The 24155-nt window shown below is 36.3% G+C and overlaps 1 protein-coding gene across 1 annotated transcript in view; it reads right to left on the reverse strand.

The window, feature by feature from the left end:
* RXFP1 (relaxin family peptide receptor 1) overlaps window positions 1–24155 on the reverse strand; it is a 51171-nt gene that overhangs the window by 20905 nt on the left and 6111 nt on the right. Inside the window, exon 2 of the mRNA XM_049834112.1 lies at window positions 10624–10779. Within this exon, the coding sequence (XP_049690069.1) occupies window positions 10624–10779 (156 nt within the window). The remainder of the gene's footprint in view (window positions 1–10623; window positions 10780–24155) is intronic.

Here is a 24155-nt window from a genome sequence, read left to right on the forward strand (position 1 = left end):
ATTTCAGAATATTCTAACTGGAGCACATCCATTGACTTTCATTTGCAAGATGACCCAGCAATTGGGACCTGAATAAACTAGTGGGAATACAGCATATGCAGAGGAGGTGAGCTTTAAGACTAAAGGAATATTTCATTGAGGATTTCTAAACAGAAATTTGTAAAGATGTATTAAAAAATAGATTATTCTTGGAGTATAATCATACCATATAAATATTTTGCAGTCAGGAATAAAGTCTCAAAATATTTTGGGGCTTTCTAATTCATAATTGTATTCATAGAAAGCTTTGGACAACTAACCACTTATCTGCAGATTCTGAATATATACTTAACAGCCATAAATTCTAATCCTCCTGTAAGGCAATGAACATATAAAGTAAAATTTTTCTGCACTTCCCTGTTTCTGACACTGAAGAGTGGATAGATGAGATTTTATTCTGCCTTTTAGTATTTTTAGAATGCTTTGCAATGTGACAAAGCATGTACAAGAGGTGACCATTACTGCAATTCGCATCTGCAGAAATAAAAGGATGAGCAGCACCTCCTACACTAATGGGAACGAGGGAGCAGTTCACTACAAAGGGGAAGTTCACCAGTGTTTTCAAGGAAGTTGAGAGGCAGCTGTGTATTTTTGGGTGGCCATAAAAGAGAAGGGGGGGAAAAAGCAGAGAGAAGAGAGAAGATGGATTATTTTCTACTGGAAGCATTCCAGTTGTCTGGAAATGAAATGCTTTTCTTATGGCATTGATTTTCCTGCCTTCTACTTAGAAATACAGGGGCATATCTGAATATAACAAAACAACTTATTCAAAGTTTTCTGACCTTCAGAAATGTTTGCTTTGGGCCAAGCTTTGTGCCCAAGCCTGGGACAGTCTTTATTTTATACAAACTGTTTTGCCAAACCCCAGAAGAATGTATTGTGCAAATAACTATATTTAGAACAGGAGTTCGGTGAAACACTCAATGCCAGAACTGTAAATCACTTTGTGATCGTTTAGAGTTTATGTGATAGGTTTGTGACCTGTTTACTTCTGTTGAGACGAGGTTCTACAAACACTTTAAGAAATGACTGGTAATAGTACTGGTCTTGAAATCCCAAATCTATCATTTGGGGGAGCACAGCTCAGATGAGAAACTGCTTTTTCCTGAGCCAGTTCTAAAACAGATTATGTTGGCTGCACTTCTGTAAAAAACGAGATCTGAGAAAACAAGGCATCAGCAAATCTTTTCCTACATGGGATAAATGAAATAAGTAATTGTAAACTGGACTTATCTGACTGCAGATTAATACACTGTTCCTTGCTAAAAGTTGTCAATTACCATTTCTGATGGGAAAGGAATGAGAAAGAGTATGTTAATCCTGACAAACTACAGATTTGAATAATCCTTTCAGTGTCAGATCCAAGAAAATATCAGCTTTGCTCAATTAAAGACACATCTCTTATTTAGTATAAAGCTTATGAACAGGATGTTATCTATATGACTTTCCCCTTCTCTCGGCCATGTCTTCATGGGTTATTATGCAGCGAAATGCTATCAGTTACATGCATAAGCACTCTAAAGAGACACTGTGTCACCCTTTCATTTTGCCTTTGCTGTTGGTGAGCATAACCCATGGACATATTTCTTTCTGCCAGTTGTTCAAATATACTTTCTCTTGCTGTAAGAAATTATTTCAGGCTTTTCACAAAAATATCTTTTAGTACAACAAGGAAAACCTGAGTCCTCCAGACAAGAAGCAATTCCTTTTAAAATGTTTACAGATGAAGGAATATAATTGTCCTTTTCCACAGTATTGGGGCATACTGATATAGTCATTAGACTTACAGTAAGACCAAAACCACACTGAGAATTTACAAAACAGTGTTGCAGTGCTTGCAGCATTCAACTCTGGGAGTGAATTTCACAGCCCCAGTTTAGATACAAAGTGGAAAAAAATGAAGAACCTAAAACTGGACATCTACCAGTCAAGGCAAAGGCAATCTACCCCACACCAAACTGTGTGTCACTGCACATTGACTGTGTCCTCTACCTGCTGATTAACTGAAAGATAGCTTGCCTACTTATATGTGACAATACAATCACAGAAAACCAAACAGGAATTAAATCAATTCAAATAAGTTTTATACTTCTCTGGACGAACTCGATTACATGCTTACACAAGTTTCTTCTTGATTTTAAAACAACTTAATTAATCCAGTGTAACTTTTAAGAAAATAGGCAGGCTCAAATTTCCAAAAGATAAATATCTTCTCAATATTGTACCTTTATTCCTGTGAAACACTTGCATAGGGGAGTTTTCTAGTTTAGATAACAATACTTTTAATCTATATAGATTAATCCGAATTCCTATTCTTTTTGCTCAAAGTATTTACAATTTTTTAAATAAATGTGACAGAATAAATTAAAATAAGCTAATAGAATGAATACATCTATAAAACCTTGTGGTACTTGAAAGTTCCCTTAGCAGTAAACCACTACAGTGGAGACCAAAAGAGACATAAGTCCAGTGAAATGTAGAAGTTACTCTTAGTTATCAACAATATTTAAAGATCTCAAAACCAAAATTGATTAAAAGCCTCTAGCACTTCATCAAAGCTATTCCATTTGCTGATATTTGCATATCAGTGTAAACCTGATTATTTCAGTGCCATATACTGTGGATGAACGGCAATGACAGTGAGAATAAAATTCGGCCATATACGAAAAACTTCCATGTGAAGCTTGAAAATCTGATCTTTTGCCAAGTATTTGCTACATTTTAAGCATGCTGCTGACTTCCAAGTGTTTTCTTTTTGCTTCATAAACAGAATTTACTATCTAGGGCTCAAAACTGAATGGTGTCTCATACATTTAAATCTTCCATTTTAAGTATGATGGAAAAAAATGCCATGCCAGGAAAAGATGAGACTGACTATAACATTATTCATTATTAGTATTAATTTGAAATATAAAGTCATCAAGCTCTCCTGCAATGTGCTGAGGCAAAAATGGGAAACTCAGACCCCCTGAAATTTCTCACCCCTTATAAGCAATCTTGTAATATTAAATCATACATCTTTTGTATAGATGCTTTGAAACCTCCCATAGAAATTTAGATTTCTGCTATGGAAATCTAAAAGATGATTTAATGAATCTACAGAACTGTAATAATTCTCTGTAAGTTTATAGACCTTCAGAGAAACACATATGAAAACAGCACGACATCTATATAGATTGTTATTATTTTCATCCTGTTGAATTTTATAGGCTCTTTTAAAAAAGAGGTAGTATGCTATAACTTATTAAATAAGGCAAGAGGGTCACCCAATGACTGCATGGCACACAGTAACAAATGAAGCCTGTGCTTTTAAAGGTAAATAGGTGCAAGACTTCAAACAGCCGCTCCCTGCTCCAGTTCTTTTGGAAACCTTTGTCTGTGATTTCCAGCCTATGAGCTAGACAGAGCTGAACGAACATCTATAAGTGAACTTCACAACTGGGGAGCTGAATGCTGCCTTTTGTTCAGAGACCTCTTAGGCCTGGGAGAAACACAATGGTAAATACATTTAGCCAATGAAGAACTCCTCCAGAGAGTCAGAAACATCTTAAATTAAATCTGCACGCCTGTTCTTGCTTCACTGGACTGGAAAAATGTGGCTATGACACTGTGATTAAAAAACAAATGCAGACACACTTCAACCATTGCAAAACTGCCAAAAAACCAGTTTTGCAGAACTATCAGCAAAGTTGTCCAGAAGCCAAATTTCTAAACACTGAGGAAACTTGTGCTCTCAAAATAGCTCAGGCTACTTTGTTCCATTAACTACTCTACATAATTAAGGACCCTGCTTGTGAAAAAAAGATAAAATTAAACACGCTAGCATGGTGTTCCTTCCATTCCCCTTTTATTATTGCTAGTAAGTAGAGTGGTAGTCAAATATGTAACAGTAGTCGCTGGTTTTTTAATGCCCCATTCATGGTGAAACAATCTGATCTACAGAGGTGCAAGGGATTAGGCCCAAGCATGTGATTTTCATTTTGAAATTAATAAGAATTCTGGTGTTTGCATTTTTAAGAATTCTTATGATAAAATACTTTTTATTCTAAATATGACTTATGCCTGTGTTATTTGCACATAATCATTTTCTCTAGAGTTTTACTAGTAATAAATGAAGAACCTATACCAACATCCAGTTCTGAGATGGAGCATAAGAGCTATTCAGTAGTGTGAAACAACAGTAACCCTAATTTTAAACAAAGCATAAACCATATCTACTCAATTGCCAATTAAGTTTAAGAAAAGAAGAATTAAGGCATGTATTTATGAGAGTTAGGTATCACAGACTGCATGGGAAGATACTGTATTTTATATCTGCTGTTTCTGTGACAGTTTGCAGGAGATCACAACCTAGATTTCTTCATCTCACCTAGAGAAAAAAAGAATAAAAAAATCACTGCTAGCACAGTGATTCCAAACAGTGTTATCAAGTACTATTTAGGAAGGCTATCACACAAGTCACAAACACTGTTTTTTTGAAACATCTGAGCTTTTCATTAGTTTCCTAATTTAGGTAAGTTATGACTCTTTGCTCACTGAAGACAGTGGGAGCCTTTCCATTGATTTTAGGGGAGTCGGTCCAGGTCAGCTCTCACCAGGCTCAGCTTTGCTTCATAAGACCTGTTGTGGTCAAAAGCCCAGGTGCTCTGACTGAAGATGGTACATCAGTGTTATTGTTTGCATTTTAAACTAGAACAGAACATCATAAATCCAATAACTACATAGATTTTGATTGCATGTTTGGGTACTATCAAACCCTAGCGGAAATTAGGAAAAACTTTTAAATGTGAAAGAACTATTTATAAAGAAATGAGTGCACCTGTATTTTACAGCCAAGGGATTTTCAGAACCTGTAACTACAGGATGCTGACACAAAGTGCTAAATATATTAGAGACAAAGCAGCAGGCTTTAATCTTAGACTTCAAGACGTATCATAAAGTATGCTTTCAATTGGCCAGGTAGGATGTCCAGAGTTTCCCCTGAAAGGAGAAAAGCTCAGTACCTTTTAAGACCGTTTATATTTCTGTATTTCTCTATTTACGACTGTACCAAACTAATTTCAAAAGCTGATGGGTAGTTTTGGAACAAGAAACTTGAGGTAAGTTACACTGCAATTTACTGGGAGGCTTCTCCCCAAGAACTGGCATCATATTAGCATCACAGCTAATTTACAGTTATGATGAACAAATCATGCTGACTATCCAGCAGAATGGCTGGAATATTAGGGTCAATTGCAAAAAAGATCTTAGAAGATCACACAGGAAAAGCAAGTATTCAGTCTTTCAGTGATTTAAAATTTAACTGTATTGAGCATTTTTGCAGAACTTTGTAATTAGCATGAAATGACTACAAAATTATAACTGACCTAGTGATGTATCTAGAAGAGATAATTACACAAAAGTTGTTAGACTAATAACATTACACTTTTATCATTGTGTGTAATAGTAGGAAAATTTTATTCAGAGAAAGCTGACCCTTATCTAGGACAAAAGTTTGCTCATTCAGCCCTCTAAGTAGATGGCATATCAGAGAGCTTTAAAAAAAGAAAAGATAAAGTGCTTATGTGTAAGTTTTAAAATTTAAATACTTAATTAGGGAACAGATTAAGGATTTTTTTTCCTCTAAAGCTACTCAGAGTTGGTATTTTGAAAAAAAATTTGTTCATCTGAACAAACATGCACGTTAAAACATATGTGGACTCAGTGTAAATCTACATTCAAAATACTGTTCTGTTATTTTTGTTTTGCATTAATCAACTCTTAGGTTTACCTCCTATTGGTAGTTTTAATTTTGTTTGGTTTATCATTAATCATCACTATCAAAGCTGAGATTCCACAGGCTTCTTTCCCTGAATATGTACTTGGGAATATGTACTTGGCACTTTTACTGTGCCATTGGGCTTCAAAGGGCTTTGCCTAGAGATTGTTTAGAATACATTAACAGTAACATTGCAGCAGTAATGTCTTTGATATGAGGAATACTCTTTACTTGTTTTAGGAACAATTCCCACGTCAACACTGCCATAGCATTAGGTGAGCAGAGTTTGTGATTATGCCTAGTATTTATCCTTCCTGCTCTCATTTAAAAAAAGCAATGAAGTAAACAAATGTTCTAACCTCCCATCTGTAAACATCAGGTAGCTGCAGAATCAAATCTTACAGCTGTAAATAAACAGGAAAAGCTCTTCCCTGGAAAATTAGGCTGAAGCCATTACATTTGAAATCAAACATAGTCTCAGCAGGATAAAAGACTCAAGTGTGCCTTGCTTTGTGAACTTGAGCTTTAATCAAGCTTGGGCACAGAAGGATGCTGGAATTACTATATTTTTTTTTTCCACACATTTTGAGTTTTGCTAACAGATACAAAAATAATTCCAAGTGAAATGTGATAGAGGCTAAACTGTTTAACAACATACTGGGTCTTTTTAAGAACTTGGTGCTTCAGAAAGATGAGCACGGGGCAGAACAGCAGAGAAAAATTTACTGCCATACTCAAGCCTAGAAAAGGAAAGTCCTCAAGACTATAAGCTTTTATGAGAAATTATGAAACTTTAAATAAACCATTTTTATTGAAAAATATCATATTGATGACAAATTTGCATAAAACACTCACTTCTATTTAATGGACTATGTTTTCAAGTTAAAAAAGTAAGATTGCATTTTCCATGCACATTTAAGGTTATCTAGTGATAGTTCAAAAGAGTCTCCCATCACTTTGGGCATGATAAATTGCTAGCCTCCTCCTCTTATTGCAGTTTACTACATTGCCTCAAGTTCTTCTCATCAGGATATCACACACAGTATTTTATTGGTTTTGGAAACGCAACTAGGTGACAAAGGCATGTGAGCTTCCAAAGAGGAGTGGGTTCACTCCACTGTAACATATCAGCTACAGTTCACCCCTTTCCAGAAGTGGAAGAACTGCTGAAGTTGAGCTGACCAGCAGGATGTCCACACCCTGAGGTTAAGCAGTAACACAGCAGTCTTGAGACCTAGAATCTGTTCCCAACTCTGCCTATGATGCTAATTTCAGGACATTTCACTTCTCTGGACCTTAGTTTTATGTTTACTGTTTGGACATGGAGAGCATGGTAGAAGTGAAAGAGGAAGCAGATTTGAAGAAGGCACCATGAAGCCAATCTTTACGTGCCTGGGTTGGGTGTGAACGGCAATTACAGCACATCTGAAAACACATCTTTCAGTGAGGATTCAGTTTAGTTTGAAATATTTGCAATCATGTTTTGCTGTTACTGGGCGTGCATGAAACACGACTAATATTGCAAATCATCTCAAAGATTACAACAGTAAATATTTCTATGGGAATGAAGTGGGGAACAAGAGAACTTTCCTCATTAAAAGAGGAAATGGACAGAATTGCTACAAGATAGTTGGAGTGACTAGTTTCAGTATTTTCAGAGGCTCCTGTCATGTTGGCCTCTTTTGCACAGAAGCCTTTTACTTTCTGTTTCAAGGGCATTTAAAAGGACTTTTACAAAGTAACTCTCTTCGAAGATCTATGGGTGCTTTTTATGCTAGTTGCTTCTCTGCTTGTTTCCTTCACTGATGTTTCTTAAAAGTGCTATTTCAGTAATTGCAGTTGCTGTTAATATTCACCACACTTACGGGCTTGTATTGAACAGCTACACTTTGGATTTTCTTATGTTTAGAGTACCTGGGTTTTTTGTTGTTGGGGGTTTTTTTTTGTGGTGTTTTTTTTTGGTTTGGTTTTTTTTTTTTTTTTTTTTTTCAAATAGTAGTATTATGGTTGTCAAAAGAAGAGTTTTTTCCTTTTCTTCTTCATCAGTATTGTCCTTTCCACCACAGAAAGAACTATTGTCCATGACAGATTTTTGCTTCGTGTTTCCTTATGTTGTAATACTGGTTTGTACATAAGATATACGCAAGTCTTCACTATAACATTTTCTGTAGGCTTAAGATAGTGTTTTATCATTACTGAAGAAATCATTAGTAAAGCAGCTGCTTTACCTAGCTTTGTTTGAGATATATGCATTAAAAAAAAAAAAAAAGTATTTCTGAATTCCTTTGAGGGTCTGCCATGATTTTTTTCTCTCCCCACACTTGTTGGGTTGAAAGTTGTAGACTAGCCATCTCAAAGCTCTTATTTAAATTTATGCAAGATGAAAGTGTGCAAGAATTTAGAAGTTGCAGAAGCTACTTAATTAGAGTACCTTGTGGACCAGATTAAAATTTCCAATGGTACTGCATGAAACAATTACTACACTGGAATAATTTCATTTTTATTTCTTTTCTGTAACCAGGAGCAATGACTTCAACTGAAAACTAGTTGTAAATTTAAAAAAAAAATGGGTAGAAGGAACCAGATATAATTGCTTGCATAAGGCAGGCATACTGAAGTGATCCTGGGAAACTGCAGAAAAAAAAAAAAGCTGGATAGTTTCTTCATCTTGGGAGCTAATCAATGAGGCTTCCTTTCTTGGATTTTAAGCGAGATGAATGGTCACAAAACAGAGCTATCCCACAAAGATCTCCACACTTACTACAGTGTAGGGGCATTGCAGAAAATCTCATCAGGATACTCCATATTCTCAGGCAAGGAATTGACTCTTTCTTTACTTGAACAACAAAGTTGGACTGCAATGCCACTTTTTGAGAACATTACTGATGAGTATGAACTTAATGCATTATACAAGGCATGCATTTCTAAATGAGAACATGAGGGCAAGATATGAGAAAGACACTAATAGCACAATTTTCCCAGTAAGTCTATACAATGACTCTTCATCTTTTGTAATTTAGGCTTTCAGAAATTAACGCTAACTCATTCTTGAATTACTATACCCAGAAGAGGATTTTACATCGCAGTTGAATTGTCTTGCAAACTATACTGTCTTGTAAATCCCATTACGAAACTGTGTATATCCTAATTGCCATTTGATCAAGTGGTACACTTTTAGCAAGTCCTTGTAAGATAGACTTTCTGGCACTATACAGAAATGAAACACAGATAAACCAACTGTTTACAGTGCTTGGACTTCTTAAACATAAGAGGGCATCACCATCAGCAATCTCTGCCACTGCAGGGCAGGATAATTACAGAAGAAGAGAACAGGAGCCAATTTTGTTCAGGATTTTGATTACATTGCAATGGAAAGTATGTTTATTGCATCAGCAAATTACATAAAACTAGAAAAAGCTGCAGGTCCTTTAGATGGGACTAGAATTAAAAGTGACTTTCATATGGAGTAAGACCCTGAAATTTGATAGGTATAAGAATAAAATACTACCCATTGGTACAAAAATCAGCTTCACAGATATACAAGAACAACTATTTTCAAAACCTCACTGACTTTGCTGAGAAGGCTTGTGAAAAATACCATATTTTGTTTGAAATTTCTTTTAGAAAATTTCTTTCGGTATACATAGCTTGGAAGTTGGAATTTTCACTTAATATTTTAATTTCCACCACCACCACCCCCAACATAGAACTCTGAATGGCAGCATGTCTGGCTGGGACAGGCAAACAGTTCACCTGCTTGGCTCTGGGGAGCTGGAAGCATCATGTGAGTCAGGGCAGCAAGCATCTGGCTGCCCTCCATGGCTACAGGCAAGCTACCAAGAAATAGGAAGTCTAGTTTCCCCATCTGCCACAGATCAGCAGCTCTGGAGAGTAACTCTGAAACTATCCAGGCTGTTAGTAAGCTGACAATACCAGTAAATAAAATGTGCTAGGGCCAATTTTCTCTCCCTGTGGTCATAGCTCACAACCAAATGCCTAAGTTCTCTTCTCACTAAATACAGGGAGGCCTTTGCCAGACTATCTCAGGTCTGTGCCATCCTCTGAGCTGTGTCCAGGCACTGCATGAGAGATACTGCTCAGCACAGAATAAAGCTGTGCTGGGGACATGCTCACAAATAAGCAGCGTGGACAGGTAAGTGCCAGTGCAAAGCCCATGCTCTGGCCCTACTCAGTTTGCAGCAGGGGTAAAGCCTAAAAACCAACTCAAGTTCACAGCTACCATCCAGCAGGGTCAGGAGTGACAAGGATCACAATAGCAGGCAGCAGTGACCCGACTACATGTATTCCCGGAGATACTGACGTTTCCAAACCCCAAAGCCTGGTAGCAGTGCAGCTTGCACAGCACACTCACACAGTCACGTTTTTTCTCCCAAATTAGGACATAAATGATTTCTGAAAAACCCGGAAAATTCTTCTAAATTATGTTTCCCAGCCAGTTTTAAAAGTCACATTAAGCATTACATAAGCTCTGTTAGTGCATACATCTACCTCTCCTCAGCACAGATCTTTGCTAGATCGCGTCCATCCGTTTGTACACATCAAAATGACATATACAAACAAGTTCAAAGCAGGGATAAAATTGGATAAACTGATACCATACACAAACAAAAATGTGGTCCATCCTTCTTTCCTAGCAAATGGCTTGTTGGGTGGCTTTATTAGCTAAACCAAACACCTGCTGTATCCTCTGCAAAACATTTAACTTTCCTATTCCTAACACTCTGCAGCTCTTTATTTAGTGTGAGCACTGCATGGGCTTCAGTGACTGCAGGTGCTAGACACAAAGAAAACTCTCAACCACGTACCACAGTTGTCTTCGTCGGCCCGATTCCCGCAGTCATCCTCACCATTACAGTGAAGTTGTTGGGGCAAACACTTTGTGATATTGCCACATGGGAAATAGCCCAGGGGGCACCTGACCCCGACTCCAGAAACATGATCTTCAAAAGAGTCATGGATGACTAAACAGAAAGAGAAAGAATATGCTTACTTTAAGATGTGCTCTTAATGTTTAAAGATCTTTGAGATTATGCTTTTATAAATACTCATTTGAATGTGAATATCAAGCGATAAATACATATTAGTTCATTGGACATGCAATTACAATAGTATATTAAGTACTTAACTAGGCAAAAACATTTATATCATCAGCTAATTAAAATTTGCCTTGGTATAAAGCAACCAGTTAATTCCTCCCCACGCATTCTAGTAGTAAGGTGAAAATGCTAATCATACAAGACAAATGACCTAAGGTCACTATTTAAAAGGATTGTTTCACTTTGCACTAGAAATTATTATAGCAATATACTAGATTAGCTATGCAGATATGGATTATATTAATTTGTGATGAAATTTTAGACCCAGATAGATAAGTCCTTTTATACAAAGTCAGAATTATATATTTTTAAATGTATCCTAATTTCAAAGCAATTACTAGATGACACTGATCAAGGATCAAAGAACAAGGAAAGTAACATCAAATCTGTGATGCAGTTTTGCTGAAGAATGAGCAAGATGCCACAAAGGTGCCATTTTGAATCCTTTGGGAGAGTTGTCAGCCCGGTCCAAAAAATTTGGAGATATTGTTCAGAATCTATCAGTCTGAAGTTTAGATACACAGATGCTCTTCTGCTAAGCCCATGCTTTATAGGAAGTAATTTCACAGAATACAGGGACTTCATACAAGTAGTGCTGAGGGAAAAGGTAGGGGGATGCTGATGAGGGACAGCCAGGGCAGCTAGAGGACCCTACCTGTCCTCTGTTCCTCAGTTTTCTGTACTACAGCAGCTCCAATTACCCACATTTGCAGATGTATGATGCCTCATCAGCCCCTCCAGTGCACCTGAGGGACAAATTCTGCCACCACCACTTATAGAATCATAGAATTATTTAGGTTGGAAAAGACCATTAAGATCAAGTCCGACCATCATCCATGGCCACTAAACCATGTCCTGAAGTGCCTTGTCTACGTGCTTTTTGAATACCTCCAGGAATGGTGACTCAACCACTTCCCTGGGCAGCCTGTTCCAATGCCTGACAATCCTCTCAGTAAAGAAATTTCTCCTAATATCCAACCTAAACTTCCCTGGCCACAACTTGAGGCCATTTCCTCTCGTCCTACCTCCAGCCACCTGACAGAAGAGACCAGCACCCACCTCTCTACAACCCCCCTTCAGGTAGTTGTAGAGAGCGATAAGGTCTCCCCTCAGCCTCCTTTTCTCCAGGCTAAACAACAGTTCCCAGCCCCCTCAGCTACTCCTCATAAGACTTGTGCTCCAGGCCCCTCACCAGCTTGGTTGCCCTTCTCTGGACACGCTCCAGCACCTCAGTGACTTCCCTGTAGTGAGGGCCCCAAACCTGAACACAGGACTCGAGGTGTGGCCTCACCAGTGCCCAGTACAGGGGAACGATCACCTCCCTGCTCCTGCTGGCCACACTATTTCTGATACAGGCCAGGATGCCATTGGCCTTCTTGGCCACCTGGGCACACTGCTGGCTCATTGAATTCAGCCGGCTGTCGACCAGCACCCCCAGGTCTTTCTCTGCTGGGCAGCTTTCCAGCCACTCTTCCCCAAGCCTGTAGCGCTGCATGGGGTTGTTGTGACCCAAGTGCAGGATCTGGCACTTGGCCTTGTTGAACATCATACAGTTGGCCTCAGCCCATTGATCCAGCCTGTCCAGATCCCTCTGTAGAGCCTCCCTACCCTGAAACCGATCGACCCTCCCTCCCAACTTGGTGTCATCTGCAAACTTGCTGAGGGTGCACTCAATCCCCTCATCCAGATCATTAATAAAGATATTAAACAGAACGGGGCCCAATAATGAGCCCTGAGGAACACCACTTGTGACCCACCGCCAACTGGATTTCACCCCATTCACCACAACCCTCTGGGCTTGGCTATCCAGCCACTTTTTTACCCAGCAAAAAGTACACTTGTCTAAGCCATGAGACGCCAGCTTCTCAAGGAGTATGCCATGAGAGACAGTGTCAAAGGCCTTGCTGAAGCCCAGGTAGACAACATCCACAGCCTTTCCCTCATCCATTAGGTGGGTCACTTTTTCCAGTGTAAGTGCAACTGACCTACTGCTTTTGTAATGGGTTGCAGGGTGCCCACGCAGATTTCTTGTCATACAAGATCACCTTCTTCCCAGGAGCATACTAGTGAGAGACGTTTAAATTACTCTAGAATGAAATTTGTTCAGATTCCAATATTTTGGAAATGGAGAAAAGCATCATCAGCACAGAATGTTACCTAACGCTCTTCGTGCTCCCAAAGCTTCAGTAAGCTTACCTAGTGAAGTACCATTCTGCAAGGGCCTGCTAATTTAATTTTTGAAGTACTTTCAAAAAGGAGTATCAATTCCTCATTATAGTTAGAATTTGACTTAGTGGGTGCTGCCACAAAAAAAAGATAAAAATTCTAATATAAATTACATTTTAAGTTTCATTGCTGTCTTAGAGCACTTGAAATACTATATACAAACTTCATTAACTGTGATGTGATTCTTGCTCAGATAGTAAATTGCCACTTCTGAAACATCATCTATTTTTTCCAGGCTATTTTCATAAGACAAAGTATAAAACTTTTACACAACTTGCTCAGATTAACAAAGAATATGCTATTACACAACATGTGATTTTTGTCCTAATTTTTCTCCTGGGCTAAGGGAAATTGTATCAAGTACTTCAGATTCATAAGAAATCTCTTCTGGAAGAACTTTCACATGTTAAACCTTTGACAATGTTTACAGCCGTGGAAAATTGAAATGTAGGAGCAGTATCTGGAGGAAATTGTGATAAATATTCTGTTATTCCCATATGTACAGAATTATCTTTGCCGTCAGAGCATCCTGCATAGAAAGTCATATATTCCAGCTAACAATCACCGCATGATTTTGAAAAGTTGATTTGCTTTTATCCACAACTGTATAACCTATGCAATTGCTTGAAGAGACTTTTGCCTTAGTTCCTTATCCCTTTTATGTATAGGTACCAAAAATAAGGCTGTATTCTAATCCTAGGGTGAATTCACACTTGCATATAGTTCATAATCCTCTCTGATGTTCTGTGCTTGTATTCAGAACATTACGTTTAACCTGTTCCACCCAAAAAGGAGAAAAAAAATCTTATGCAAGCATAGTGTTAAGCAAACAGAATATGTGTAGTATTTTGTGTCTAAAGTCTCTTGCTGCAAAAAGACAGAAGTCACAGACAAATGAGGCTCCCTTCAGTGCAGTTATCTGTCACAATCTGAGGAACTACTGAAACACCTGGTAAAAGACAACAATATGGAAAAATTAAACATAAATAAAAAAACCCCAACCACCAAACAATGCCTTACATTTTGTCAAGCCTTTTACTATATACTCTAAAGATATATTCAGACTGAGCTGAACTTTGTGCTTAAAGGGGCAGATCTCCATGCAGTTTAAATTTAAAATGATGGCATTTATCTTCTCACAGTACAATTCAATGGATTTTTATAGCATTTTCCAGAAAGTATAATTAATTACTCAAATAATATTAATCACTGAATTAATTAATGAATTTACTGTCACAGTTTAGAAATCATTCTTTGTGAGAGAGTACATAATCCCTCACTATGTTTAATGTTTTGAATTATCTGTAAATTTATAGCCTTGATGATATCTATTCTGAATTTCTGCATTACTCATTTTGTGCTATGTCAGATTACCCTGGCATGTAAATATCTGCCTGGGAAAGAAGATAAAAAAGCATCAACCCTTAACAACTTCATCCTAGTTGAATCATTGAAAGCACTGGTCTTTGTCCAGTGACTTGTTAACATCCCTTTGTTTATGCAAAAAAAAAAGACAGAAGTTTGGACCCTGCAGATTGTGGGAGATTTATGAATGGAAAACCCTCCAACTCTGTAAGAAAATATTTGGCAAAGCTGACAAAAGTAGACAGGAAATAAGACAGTAAAATCCATTGTAAAATGCTAGATACTATTCCGACAATTCCCTTGTGGATTAAGGAAATTAAAATGGTGTCTTTTATGTGAGGAGAATGGATAAAGATAGCACTGCAACAACAACAACAAAAAACTACGCTTCTTATTTTGCAAACACAAACTTTACTGACGCTGGAGTTTATCATGCCAAGATAATGATCTGTCATGCTATCTTTGTGATGCAGTATTAAGGGTGTTGACTTTTCTACCTGTTATTTATTTCCACTATGCAAAAATTGAACCACTCTTCTAGTATCTTGTTTTATTGTACTTTTTTTTTTTTTAGCAGCTAAACCTCCTGATAGAATAACTCAAAAGTATTGATTAATGATTATTTCATCATGTCACGTTACTGGCTATTTCATGTTGGTGTTATATCAAGAAAAATAAAAAATGTTATTTTGTAGTCCTTTTATTAAACCAGGTCTCTTTTCCATATGAGTAGCAAGCTTCAAAGGTACCTCTATTGTTTTATAGGTTCTCATTCACAGCTCATCCAAGATAGAACATCTCAACTTTGCCTCTTACTGCCAAACTAGCATTGTAAAAGCATGAGACCCCCTATAACACAAAAGAATTATCATCAGCAAACCATATAAAGAATCAACTTGAACCCTAACAGGACTTGATTAATATTAATTATTTCTGTTTTATAATGACTAAGTTTGGGCCAATATTGTTATCTTACACAGTCAAGAGAAAAAACCCTCATGTCCTTCAGAGATATAGCAAATATTGACTGACAGATAAAGGAAGACTAAAAATTTTTAAACTACGTATAAAGAATTTAGCTACAAAGGTAGAAACTAGAGAAAAGGTGGATCTCAGGGACAGAATTGTTTAGGTCTCAGTTATGAAGATAAAAAGTATACATCTGTGACAGACTTGATTATGTCAGAAGGTTTGCTTTTACAGATACTTCAAGTAGAAAAAAATCTCTTTGTGTACCTCATACAGAAAATGATTGCCTGTGTTCCAGTGATGGAGATAATTTCACATATTTCAGCTATACTGTACCAGCAATTTTTTTTTCTCATAATAATCAGTGTAAATATTAAAATATTTGCAATGTTTCTAGAATAAATAGAAAAGAAATAGGTGAACTGGTATCAGTACAAATGGCAAAAACACCAACAAGCATCTTTCTGACAAGATGTTTGCTGTCTCAATACAGAATAACGTTCTACCTGGTAGTGCATGTTCATGATTCTGCAAATTAAATATTTCTGACTACCATGTACAAAGGGTCCCCCTTCATCCCCCTCCTTCTCCCAATTCTCAAACTTTCAAAAAGAAAACAAGAATTCATGTTATATACCTTTTAAGCTTGTCCAGACCTGCTGCTTCGAGGCACTTACTGCTAAGGCAGACATCTGTGTTCTTTCCTCTAGCTTGAAGAAAGCTGATAACTGTTTTCCTGCTAGTCTTTAAAACAGAAGACTAATTTACCACTGCTTTCCTTTTTTAAAAGAATAAGCAAGACTTGGGTTGTCACCTAGCATAAGATGGTAAGGCTCCTTCCTCTGTTGCATGGATGCAGAATCACTGGGGAAAGAACATGACAACTCCTCATTAAGCTCTCATGAAATGAAATCAAAAGAGGGAACGCATTTAGGAAAGCCAAGAACAAGATATTCCTGGGAGAACATGGCTTTCCTTCCAACTAAATTGATTCATGAAGCTTACTGCTTTTGTGCATTCTTTGAAAAATGGCACAAAATTTTGAAAACAGAGGACAAAACAAATAATGTGCACTAGAAAAACATGAACTTAACACAGTTACTTATAGCTTCCATAAAACAAGTGAATATTACTAATGGGAACAACACTGGACTGATTAGACTGAGTCATAAGCAATTAAACTAATCAAAGCATCATTACTCATTGCTTGGTACTTGCTATTCACAACAGTCTCAACTGTATCGCATATAGTTGCAAATAAGGGCATATTGTAATATCAGGAAAATATTTTTGTATTTTCAAAAATTTGAATCGCAATGGACACATTCTCATGAGTCCAAAATGACTGTCAAATTCCATCAGCCAAATAAACTAACAAGTTTTTCTTCACTTTAAGTTATCAGTTTAAAAGTACTGGGGCAGAGGAAATCCAACTGTTTTTAAAAAGGAGTCCTCAGATGACAAGGACTGAGAAATGATCATGGTACTGAAGAATCCACCCTGTACTTACTATGACAGAAAGTTTTTCAGAGTTCAATGCAAATTTATCAAATGGTGGGACTTTTCCAACCATCCCATAACTTACTTTAGTTGCTGTACTTCTAGACACAGTGGGAAATGGGCTAGAGCAAGAGAAGACTGAAAATATTCATTTGTAACGCTTTTTTTGAAACAATGTTTTCTTCAGCTAAACCAGAAAGAGTCAACAAAGAAAACATTAAAGTTGAAATTGATTTTGTCCATCATCTTTGTGCTAGCCTGAATACTTTAAGATGACAATTGATTAAAAAAAATTCCTCTTCTGTGGAAAGGTATTTGAAGGGCATGTGAACTGGCTTTGAGAAACCTTTAGTGTAATACAGAGGAGACCTCTAGGCCTGTAACCTTTATTTTCGAAGATAAATTATCAGAACAAGGCTGTAAAACAAGTTTGTAACTATGAATTACTTTAACTTAAAAGATGTTTAATTAATGATTGACAAAGAATAGTAGTGACAAGTGGTTGATCAACTCTGATCAGAAGCATTTGAATCACCAAATGGCAGAAAAAAAATTACATCTTAAAAAGATCTTATTTTTTAAAAAATAATTTGTTGTCTGAATTTGTCCATTACAATAATATCTAGAAGTGAATGATACTTAGTTCAGTCTTACATTGATTTTCCCAGTTTTGTTCTGAATTATTCAGCTTCTTCCCACTAAACAAAGGAATTTTGGAGCAATTTATGATGGAGACTAGGATGAAAATAGTCCAGTGTATTTCAGGATAGAAATACAAAGTTAACTTTTGCATGCTTTTATTTAACTTATTACAGTTTTATCAGTGCGAATGATTTTTTTTCAGCATGTAATTTTATAAAAAAGACTTTCTTAAACTTGATACTTCTTTCAGGAAAAGCTTTCTAGCGATTTCTGTGAAAATGTAATGGGAATCCCATGCTTTTAAAATGATTTTTATTAACATTTCAAAATTGTCCATAAATGATACATTGAAAATAGATTCCTGTTTCATACAGGAATAAAAACAGTTTACGCACTTGAACTTTAATGCTGTTAATATACGCATTTGTTGTAACCCCTTGGGCAAAACTTATAGACCTTGCTCTAGCAGCAATAGATACTTTAGCATTAATCCTTGAGGCAAATCATTAGGGGCTTAAAAGATTTAAACATCTGTACAGGATTCCCACGGGAGTATAATTAGGCTGTTATCACTACACTGTTTTTTCTGTAATTTGCTCCTCTTTTCTTTTGCTAATTGTTCAGCCCTGATGTCTATAGCATTTTCTAAATACCTGTGTAGCATATGCATTGTGTTTGTAATTTTCATTTTTATTGGGTGCAAGTGACACAGTGACATTTATTCAGAATGCCAAATGGTTGCAACAATTTCATTTCTAAAACACTAGCAATTTTTTATATTTTAGTTGTTGCTCTTGCAACTAGAATTACATTTTCAGTTTTACTGCATTACATTTATCTTTAGCAGACCATATTAGTTGTCATTCTAGCAAAATGTAGTACTTGAACTACACACATAAGTTTACGACCGACTATATAAAATGTTTGCTTTCATTAAACACAATAGAGTGCAAAGATTTTTAGCACAAAACATGCATGTATTATGACTGCATATATTACATGCCAATCTGGTCGTTATCTTGGATTTTAATTTCCTATAGTACCTTTATGTGTTGCTGTGGGTTTCACAATGCTTTTATTTCAGAAGCATTTTCCTAAGCATAAAATTTGTACTGTCTTTTTGAAAATATAGACTCCAATCTTATAAAAATATTACAGAAGTTAGTTACCAGTTATGCCACAGATAATTCAGTCTAATTAATCCAGCTATAGTGCTGGAAGATCCTATTTGTATAACTGCCAGATAAAGCTACTCCAAGGCCAGAAACTGCTATTAGAGAATTCAGACTGGCCATGCGGCACCTTGCCAGAGGATTTGGCTCTTACACCTTTTATTAATTTGTCTTTTTGTTCTGTTTACACAGAACTTAGAATAAAAAGATTCTGATGCACAGAGAAAGCTGAAAGAGATAATATTATTTGAAAAAGCCCCAATATGTAGTATAATGAATTTTATCCAGAAACTCAAATTTTGTAGGGCATTCCCAGAAGATGAGGGTTCAGCACAAAGACACAAATTAATGAGCAGAGTCAAACCTTTCCATCATTCTCCTTCTCCTTTTCTTCATCTTTCCAAATACACAGAATTTAAATGATATCTGACTATTATTTCTGTTTAGAAATCAGTTCTAGCTCCGTATTCTGACATGACTTGCAACAGAAGATACCTCAAGGTAGGTTTTCCTTTGCCCTAGTGTTGTTTTGCATTGGTGTAACTACTTTGATTTCACCGATTTCTTTTGCACAGTGGTGCAATACCAAGTCTAAAGCTGGACATGTGAAACACTAGGGTTTTGTTCAGGTGTCAGTAGACATAAAACAAAAATGAAGGCACCAATGTAAAGTGTGTTAAATACACCATGATAGTCAGTACAATCCCACCTGAAAGGCCCAGAAAGGCAATGGATAGCCGCCAAAATCAAGGAAAACTCCCCTCCCAGGAGCTGATTCTTCCTCATAACCACTGAGGAGTGTGCTTGGGCTGGTTCTTTGAGCCCCAAAGATAAAAGAAATCTGTCTCAAATAATATTTTTTTTGTCCTTTGAAAGACATGCAGAAAAAAAAAAATAAAATCTCTGAAGCGTCATACCAGGAATGGCATTTTTGATGTTTTGTAATAACAGGGAAAAAAGTTTCTTATATAGCAGTATTTGCTATGTATCTTACATTTAGTTTCCTATCTCATAACATGCTTATTAGTAAGCTAATGAAGACTTTTTTTTTTTTTTAAATATGAGCCATCAAATAATTTAAAATATACTTTAGCCAAGAGGATCAAGGACAGCTGGTTATCAATAAATTAATGTCCCTCAAGCAACTATCCTTCACTTCACCTGGATACCCATCATTCTGAATTTAAATACATAATGATAGTAATTAGAGATTACTGCAAAGAAGTTCACTTTAGACTTGTTGCTTTGCACAAGTTAACCCAGTCAGCCATATATGTAAAGTAAGCATGAATGAAACACTGATTAGTGAAAACTAAATTATTTACATTAACAAACAACAGACATTTGTAATATGTCTCTTAAGTTTCTATAAAGAAAAGGCAGATTTAAGTGACTTTCATGACACAATATCATATACAGGAGGGGAGTTTGTGTACAAGTGCATTCATGCATGGAAGTGAAAAGAAATCCAGGCAATGAGACAGAAAGTACTTGTAGCAAAGCCCTAAGAGAAAGCTGCAATTAAAAAGGGTATGAGATTAGAAAGGCAACGAACAGGGAAATTACTTGCCAATATTCTAATTGTATGATGTTCTGAGAATACATTATTTGTAAATGAGCAGAATAGCAAAGAATTATGTGACTATCATTAACTTCTCATAACAGAAAACAATCGAAAAGGTCATAAACTTTGCCTAATTTTCTTAGGTCAAAAAGGGCAAAACTGACTTCCTTCCACCCCCAGCCAAAAAAAAAAAAAAAAAAAAAAAAAAAAAAAAAAAAAAGCATGACTTAGCTGTAACTTCTTTCATACCAATTTTGGTATGGTTTTTGGGTTTTTTTTTCCCCTCCTATCACAAGAAAAGACTGGTAGAATGAACATTGTGCAACGTTGATGATAGAAAAATAGATTTGAGAACAGCCAGCCCGACCACAGGCTGAGGAAAAGAACCCGAAGGGGGGGGGGAGTGGGAGATTTTATTTTCTCTTTCTCCATCTTCTTTTGCTCTTTAGTGTCTTATTTTGCTACTGAGTCACTTGAACTATCAAGCTTCACATCAGCCACAATTTCCGAAGCCACAGTATTTTTCCTCTTCTTCCAAGTAACACAATCTTAAATAAATCTTTGTAAAATACTCTCAGGTAAGCTTTTTCTAAGACTCCAGAAAGAGAAATGGAAGAAAGTGTTTTCGGAGCCCTGCACGAAATACTTGAAATATGAAACATAATCTGGTTTTTTTCATTCATTGTGCCTTTAATAAAGGCTAAAAGGATTTTAATGATAGTTCTTACAATGGAACTAAGCCAGCATAACTTAAAATGAAGCTCTGAAGCATACTTAAGAATAATTTTGTAACAATAAAAATATGTTATTTCTTGGTGAGACTGAGAGAGGATTATCTGATACATTTTATTTATTCACATACTTTCGTTACTAAGAACCATTTATAACTATTAAGAATTTAAATTTAATATAGAACTACAAGTTCAGATTTGGGAGGTTGCTGTGCCCTATAAATCTATGAGATTCCACCCTCCTGAAGTATTATAAAAATGGAATCCTTTGTTGTTCGGCTTTGAAGCAAAATAATTTGAAAGTATTTTAAGGAATTTGTCCTCTAAGAGTTCACGTGACTATTTTCTGAAAAATCAGTTGGCAGACACTGTGCTTAAATAAATGCATTACTATTGGATTCTCACTCATGAATACTTGGTTCAATTTAAAAAATCACAAATTTTCCAATCTATACTATATTTTATTATGAATAAACAAAATTCACCACTATAAATTGTGACAATCCAGTTAAACTGCCATAAAACAGAAATTATCTCAAGCTAATAGGATTTCTGACTTTCTTAAAGTGAATAATGTTAGCTGGTTGAACCATGAGCTGAGACATCTGGCTCATTTCTTCTTTTGCAGGTTATATAAAAATGCACATGCGGATTAAGATTTATAGATTTTAAGATTATAACTTCTAGATTTTATACAATTATTAATGTACATAAAGAAATGTTGCATTAGCAGCACATAGGTGTAAGTTATCTGGATATTAATTTTTCCCAAGTAAGTTAGAAAAGATAACGAGAAACTACATTCGGAAGTTTGTCTCCATTTTAGATGCAGTTTGGCTAAACAATACATTCACATGGATTACTGACGGATTTTGCCTCCACATAGTCTATAGCTCCTCCTTCTCTTCCTTTCAACCCCACTTCAGCTAAATTAACGCATGTTGATGTCCATTCCTGACACTGAGCGTTTTCTTGTTTCTAACACAAGTGAAAGCATGCTCTGCAAAACAGCTTAAATTAGCATAGTGCTATCACAGTTCCTCTCTAGCATGGCACACGAGGCAGGACACAGGGCTGGGAGGAGGAAACGTTTGCTCCAACAGTGATCTGTTGCATCACCCTGGTCCTGTGGCACCTTCCCATCAGGTCCCCGTTCAGCCCACATCTGACTTGCTGACTCAGACAACGGGCTTTTGGGGGCAAGGCATGCAGAAGAGTGCCTAGAAAAATACAGCCCCGGTCTCAGCGGGGATCGTAAGAGACCGTTGTGATAGAGCTATCACAACAGTGGAAAGGGGACTGAGAAGAGAGAGTATTGGAGCACAGCTTTTGCCGAGGCATTAAAAGCTACATAGCTAAATGCTTTGACAGACATCTTGAATCACACACAACAGGATGCGAAAGGACATGAATGATGTAAAGTCAATGTGTCTGTCTACTTTTATTGTCTATCATATTAAAGACAGTACCTTTATTTTTTTAACTGTAGGATCCTTACTTAATTTGACCTACATGATTACCTATAGTCCACCCAGTGAAGATGTATTAAATATTCTTAGCTCCTAACGTTTCCCTACATAAAATATACAGGATGTTGCTGGATATGTCAAGAGAGTAAATCTTAAAACTTCACATCTAAAATGGAGAAATTTTGCTATGATACCTTATTTCAATGAAGAATTAATTCCTAGAAAGAGTTTTTTATGTTACCAAACATCACAATCCGGCTGTATTTTTTTATATATATATATAGATTGAATTTTTTATAGATTGATATCAGAATAATATATTTGTAACTTACAAGATCATATACCAGTACTTAAACCAGTTGGATGTTAGATGCTCCAAAGCTGCATATCCATAAATACAAGAACTGTTTCTCTGGGCAAAACACCCAATCCGGTTAAAGATGATGTGAAAACAGTGAATATGTAAATGAAAGATTTAAAAAAGAAAAAAATTAAAATAAAAACAAATAGTGATAAAACCTAAAAACGTATAGGTAGGCATGCTAGAGAAATAATCAATACTTATTTAAAAATAACTTTTTTCTAAAACATATTAAGAAAAAAGAAAAACCTCATGTGATACATAAGTCTTAGGAGTGTAGAAAAGCCCAACTATTCAATACCTATTTCTGATACATGTTTGGAAAGAAGAAAGTGGTTGTATTCTTTCTGCATGATGCTGAAAATCTGTACTGAAGATAAAGCAGCATTTCTAAATGAAAATATTTTCAAACCAGCCACAGGAAGAATTTGAAAGGAATTAGTTGTGAAACACTTTGAAACTAAAGTTATTATACAACAGGTTCTGAAATACAGAGAAAATACCAAAACAACTAGAGGCTTGCAGTGTTAATTGAATACTAGAAAAGAATGAAAGTTTCTGAAAACTGGTGTCTACAGTTCCTACATAATACAACATAACAGTAAATTCCTGTGCTTTAACCTGGAATTGAAGACCAGAAAATGACATCAGGGAGTGTATTTTCATGGTGGATGGGCCTCCTTGAATAACTGTCTAAAAATGCAGATCATCTTTATCAACTATATTACTATTAACTTCTCCAGACTAATCAAGGCATTTGACCCGCAATCACATGGTTTTTAAATTCATTAATGTAGTCCTTTTTTTTCCATACAGCCCAAATTTTGGCTTTAACTATGTTGTGGCCAGAACTTAAGTTTCATGAAAAGATGATGTTGTTAGTAGCTGATTCCAAAGAAGAGGTTGTCTATTGCTCTCTTACCTATTTTTAGACCTCTTTTTTTAATTGCAACTGGAAAACAAAAGTAAAACAGAAAAAAAAAATTCTAAGTAAAAAAATACCACTACCATCATCACCTTTCCAAGCACTGTGCCTTTTTCCCCATGTTAGCACAGCACTGACAATCAGGTCTGTGATGGGAAAAAGACTCCTCTCCCAGGTCAAGTCAGTGCTTTTATTTTCTCTGCAGAACACAGGAGAAAGGCAACGTTCACCTGCTTTGACAGACATATGTACATCTTCAAGTCTCAGTCACCGTACAGCCTCTGCCATTCTTAGTGCTGTAGTGGCACTTGCTCTTC

The sequence above is a fragment of the Accipiter gentilis genome, chromosome 3, assembly GCF_929443795.1.
Source record: "Accipiter gentilis chromosome 3, bAccGen1.1, whole genome shotgun sequence".
Classification (NCBI taxonomy): Eukaryota; Metazoa; Chordata; class Aves; order Accipitriformes; family Accipitridae; genus Astur; species Astur gentilis.